General features: G+C 40.5%; 1 protein-coding gene across 3 annotated transcripts in view; it reads right to left on the bottom strand.

The window, feature by feature from the left end:
• The window catches only part of LOC118332006 (myotonin-protein kinase), a 20,882-nt gene extending 15,822 nt beyond the window's left edge, over positions 1-5,060 (bottom strand). Inside the window, exon 1 of one of the 3 annotated variants that reach the window (XM_035667131.1) lies at positions 4,010-5,060. In XM_035667131.1, the coding sequence (XP_035523024.1) occupies positions 4,010-4,175 (166 nt within the window). In that variant the 5' untranslated portion in view covers positions 4,176-5,060. The remainder of the gene's footprint in view (positions 1-4,009) is intronic. The other 2 variants (XM_035667132.1, XM_035667130.1) reach the window with 2 other exon arrangements.
• Between the last annotated feature and the right edge of the window lie 1,068 nt (positions 5,061-6,128).

The raw sequence follows: 6,128 nt of genomic DNA on the forward strand, positions 1-6,128 counted from the left end.
AAATAAAACTGAATTGAATTGAAGTAATAGAGTGAGAATGGATGGAGTGAAAATTGAGGGGTGATGTCAGCAGATGTACACCCACAGTGGTGGCAGGCAGCCAGTAATGCTATAAGCAGCATTTATGAGCCATTCAGCGTGTTTATGTGTTTATGTGTGTAATGATGTGTGTAATCGTCTATCATTTATAAAAATGTCAGAAAGACACCATCTAAGATAATGACCACAAAATCTAAGTAACTAACCTTCTGTCTGCCATCGACTCATGGTGGTGACATGACACCAGTGGAAAAGTCACTGAGAGGTTCACGAGGGATGGTAGAAAATCAGCAAGCGTTCAGAGGAGTGTTGCCTTTCATGACCTTGGAGCGGGCTAAGCATTCATACACATGTATTCTGAGTTATAACACAGAGGTTACTGGGGGAGATCTGTGTGGTCACACAGCTCAGCTCTGAATTTCTCTTCACATCCTGTACCCAAAACTGTGAGGCTCATTTTAGAGGTCTTGACACTGTAATCCCTGGAAAATAATTGCATGTTGGTCAGTCTTCAAATGGAATCCAGTGTGGGTTTGGATGAAAACTGATTGACTGATTTTTGTCCAGATGAGTACCCTTACTTCTTATTTAGTACCACCACCTCTGGTGTACCCACCACTGAGGTCACCAAGGTATGGACCTATTTTCTCCTAGGGGTAGACAATATAAGTCTTTGCCTAAATTGCCCAAAAATAACTATGTTGATGCCTCAAACTCCCCCTAGTTCAGTTCAGTTCAGTTTTTGTACCTTGGTATTTCTAAAACCCTGCATATAGCAATGTTAGTGAGGTACTCCTAAATGCCTGCCTAACTGCGTATCTGTGAAAAACTTTTAAGTTAAGACTAAAATTACTTATATTTTAGTCTAACTGCTGTCCCTAAGGCTTCAACGTTAAATTACTAATAATTAGAGATGTTAGTGGTGTTTCAATACCATTTTATCTATTCAATACAGACCAGAATTTTGCATTTGACTTTGTTGCTACACGTTAGTTAGTTAGGTCAAAACTTTGCTATCTTGAGGAAAAATAGGCGAATGGGACACTGCTGAGAAAGTAAACTGTTAGTCGCCGCACTTTTACTTCAAAAAATCAAGCGGGCCCGATATGAGTAACATAGTCAGAGTGGGCTCACAGAACTGGCTCTGACCAGGAATACATACGACGGGTTCAGGTGGGGAAGGGAGGGGAGCCAGTTTGTTGAGAGTTGATTTGTATGTAACACTATAGATCATCCATTGTATTAACAAGTCTGTGAGAATTTGTTTTTGTGAAGTTGGAAGTGATGACATTTGAGAGATGATTATACTATGTTAAAATAAATAAATTAAATGTTCAGTCTCCTTGCTGGTTGTTCTGACACATTCAGAATCATTACTGCTTTTACCATCATCATTTAACATAATCATATAATAATGAAATTAATATCATAAACATTCGACAACCAGACGACTATTGGCTTTAATTACCAACTAGAAAATATTTACATGTTGAAATGTCCGACCAACACTCTAAAGACCCAATGATATTTTGGAGAAAATAAATCTTCATTTGAGAACCGGGAATGTAAAATGTGGAACAGTAGCTTTCTGTTGATTGTTTACTGGTCTTACTGTTTGTTTCACATAGAAATCAATCTGATAATGTATCAGTATAGAAACCAAAAACAAATGCACTTTTTATATCTTAGTGAGAACTGCACTTCAACTATATCCATTCGGGGAGCACATACTATGCCACACTATGCTCTGATGTCCACTCTACATTCTGTAAAATCCCATGGAGACTTGTTGCTTGGACTATTTCAGCATGTCAAACACATTCATACTGAATGTGTTTGACATGCTGACAACTCATTAATTTATAAATTTTAGGAAAAATGTCATCAAGTACTGCAAATGCACTGGCAATCATAAAACCTAAAGCACCAAAACTGCAGTCTGTTTCAGTTGAAAAGACTGAATCACAGCAAGTCACTGTTAACATATATATATATATATATATATATATTGGATGGGTTACGGTTTTAAGCAGTAATATTAAGTAACTTGAGGTTGTATTTACAGTGATTGTAGAGAAGTGGCTTGTCCCTCTGATCAATCTAAGAGCCCTTCTGCTTGACCCAAATGCCTCCATGTGCATTCATGGTCTCGTGTGACCCTGAGACAGAAAAGAATCCTAACCCTGCATGTGGCAGAGCTTCATCTGTGCATGAGATTATTAGAGACAATGTAAAATGAACAATACTGCAGATAAGGTATAAATATATATTATATGTTATATGTATGTATGTATAGACATACATACATATAACATACATACACACATTTGTCACATTTGTCTGTTGGATGGCCAGTGCTCATAATGTTATGGCTGACTGGTGTATAAGCATGGACAAGATACTGAACCCCTAATTGCTCCCAATGGCTGTGCTGTCAGTGTGTGTGTGTGCAGGTGAGTTTAGTATCATTGTGAACACTTTGAATAGGAAGCACTGTATTGCTCCTGATCTGTTAACCTTTTTTTATTTTAACAAATCTCCCCAAACAACACATGTTTACGTTCAGGTGACAAAGATCTCTAGCGGTTTGTACGAATAACTTGTCCACCGAGACAAAGGAGGAAGTAGTGTGACATTGTTATTAAGCTATTAAGTCCACAGAGGGAGGTTAGGGTTGCTGGACAGATCAACAAAACATCAGACTGTAACACAGGAGAGTTTGTTTTGTGTTTCCTACCAACAGGCAAACATCAGTTTCTTTTAACCATGACCATGATGATTCTCAAATCTTAACTGTCATCTCTCCCAACCTGTTTTCTGCTCAAACCTAATTAAATCTAAACCATAGCTGTGTCTGATCAGAAACCACTTTTACTTTTCTAACAACAATTGATAAAAGTTTTAGAAGTCACAGACAAATGATCTTGTCCTGCCAATAGGGGCGTCAAACCCCCAAAACAGACACAACTTCCTGCCTTGGTACTGACATTGGCATCAGCTGTAAATTGTGAGCTGCAGAATCATACATTATGAATGTAATTCATAATGTATGATGGATTTTAACAACCTGTAGAACTTAACCTGACTGTGCTATGTGGTTTTATTACACAGAAACATCTGGGAAGTCGTCATTGCAAACTGTTTGGAAAAGGGCAGGCATTGTCAAAAAACACTCGGCAGGTGATTGATCTATCTGTCTATCAGAGCAAAAACATCTTTTCAATAGAGAAAAGCATTCAGTGTCGTTCTTTGCTTTTCTTTCAATGAAGAAATACTCTCCAGTTCTGATAGAACCGATGCTAGCAACAGACGCTAACCTCTATGGGAGCCACCATTGTTCTAAACAGCTTTTAGTTGTGTCACACCTAGCGCCCACCCCCCATAGCTACCAGTACTATCTCGTAGGATGCAGATTGGTGGGGTACCACTGTTTGGCCACAAACGTATAACTAGATGTCTGACAAGATCGATTATAGGGTGATTTCTTGATCTTGTTAGTCCAGCTGCCTTGCAAGATTAGTAGCTAGTTATTTATAAACCACACAGACATTTCTAATGGTCCCAGTTTTCTTAGTGGTAAACAAGCTGTGTTTACAGGGAGACGCAGTTATGCAGGCATTTAGGAGTACCTCACCAGCACTGATATACGCAGGGTTTTAGAAATACCAAGGTCCAAAAACTTAACCAAAACCTGTACACAGTACCGGTGAGTACTGGCCCATTTCATACAATGAATGGCTGTGACCTGTATGCTTAGCTACGCATGGTCATATGTGTGATGAGTGGTTGCCAAGAAACATTGAATGTTGATAGCAGGAAGAGTGATTTAGGTCAGCATGTTAATATTTAAAGGAAATGATATGGGTGTAGTTGTCAGGAATTCCCCAGTGGCTTTGCGTGTCAGTCAAGCAGAAGTAGAAGAACTTGGTACATAAAAGAAAACAATGCCTAGAAAGAAAAAAACACTCACCCCATTGCAGGAAACCAGAGACATACTTCTCCCTTGCAAAGGGAGAGGAGTCGAACTCCTGGTAGACGCCCACCAGTAGATCCAACAGGGTCTGGAGCCCAACAGGTCCAATGGTCGGGGGGCCCTCGGACAGGTCAGGTGCACCAAGGCCAGGGCCCGTCGACATGACAGCCGGTGTCTGAGGGGTCCCTTTGGTTTAGAGTTGCAGTGAAACCCTGGTGTCCATGGTTGATTTAGAATGGAAATGTTCCTCTACCTCTGGGTTTACAGTGGCTCTGGTTGGTATCTTGACAATTACATTTACAGGAACAACTCACCCTCACTATTTCGGACTGTACACCCCCCCCCACCCCCCACCCCTTCTGCTTCTAGTTGATTGTCACTTACGTCCTGCTTGTCATTGTGTGTCAGTCCCCTTCTCTCTCTCTGTCTGTCTCTCTCCTTATTCTTCTCTCCCCACGGGTGTGCAGCATCTGTCAAGCCTGCAATTTCTCCAGCCCTGACTCCAGACCTTTTTTGGTGTTTGAGTCTCCCTCTCCCTCTCTCCCCACTCCCTCTATTCAAAGTACTCCAAACTTACTGCTACAACAGTGAAACAGAAAAGCATGTACATGCTCTGAAATAATTCCTCTTTTTCATCTGTCATCATTCTTTATTACCTGTCCTTGTTTGCTTTTCTTCCCTTTTTCTTCCCCCTTTAACAGAGCAAACAGGAACCACTGACCTGAATCAGCGTTAGCTGTTGCTGTTACATGCAGTCATGAGAGAGTGAAGAGACTATGAAGAGTGCAAATCTCTTATTTTGCCAACCGTCCAAGGATCTTTTTTAGGATCCCCACTGTCTAACTCTTCTCTCCCCTCTGTCACCCTTCTCAGTTCTCCTCCTGTCACGTTTCTCCCTCACTCACTCTCTGTCCAGGATGCAGCAGAGTTTGTTTCCCCTCACCCAAGCTCACCCATTTGGAAAGTCCTTCACTCTCCGTCTGTTTATCCGTTTATTATGTCTGTCCTTCTTTCCTCCTCTCCTGCAGTCTCTGTAGCTCTCTGTCTGTACTTCTTTTCACTCTCTTCTCTTTCTCCTCCCCAACTCTTCTGTTTTGGCGTTTCAAGCAAACTGCCTTCTTCCTCTTTTCTCTTTATAAATACACCACAGCTGCAACACACCGCAGTCTTTAACTTTTAATCTCTCCATTTTTATAGAAGTTTACAATGCATTTTCTACATCAAACTAATGCTCCATGCTTCCACATGAGAGTGATTATTTTATTTCAGAATAGGCTATGACCATAGTGTGGAAATTTAGCCTACAGTATGTTTTGTGTCACTAATCACATGAGATAAATGAGAGATTTATTAAATGTATTAAATTTGACTAATTAGATTAGTCATTTATTTTCGCAACTTAAAATAATTGTGGTTTTCATACTAATGCTATTATGCTCTTATAAGTTATATACACAGATCAGCCATAACATTATTACTACTGACAGGACAAGTCACAGTACAGACGACAGCACTACAACAAAGGTGGTAGCACCTCCCGCTGGTCAGACTATAAAATGACTCCTGTGGCTGCAGCAACAACAGGGGAACACCCCATGTGACAGACTGATTAATTTAAGTCACTATAGGTATATAAAAATATCTTTAATTTTGACTGCATAACCAGTTAGCGGTGGAGTGTTTGCACATGCACCACACACTAAACTAAGCTCTGATCCCCAAATAATGCAGAAAATCATATTTTTAGACTTGACTTGAAACCCACAATCCTCTTTGATTCCCTATTAGGTAGCCTTATCTGGGAGTTTCATAATCTACCATGGAATCAGCAACTCTGTTCAATTATAAGTTATTTGGGGGAAAGCCTCTGGCATTAATAATCACCATGTAAAATAATCTCAAGATGTGATGATGAATGTGTGGGGATGGGACAGCTCTCCTGCGAATGTGTGTGCGAGGCCCCGTGTTTCTGTACACTCACATGTTACATTCAGACTTTGTCTGTAATTGAATGTGACACTAAGCCTGTCAGTTTGGAAAGCAGGTTTGCACGTCAGTCTGAGTGTGCTGTGTTGTGTGCGTCACTAAACAGTAAACTGTGGGAAAACCGGGGGGG

The sequence above is a fragment of the Morone saxatilis genome, unplaced genomic scaffold, assembly GCF_004916995.1.
Source record: "Morone saxatilis isolate NCDOM2014 unplaced genomic scaffold, NCSU_SB_2.0 Contig20, whole genome shotgun sequence".
Classification (NCBI taxonomy): Eukaryota; Metazoa; Chordata; class Actinopteri; family Moronidae; genus Morone; species Morone saxatilis.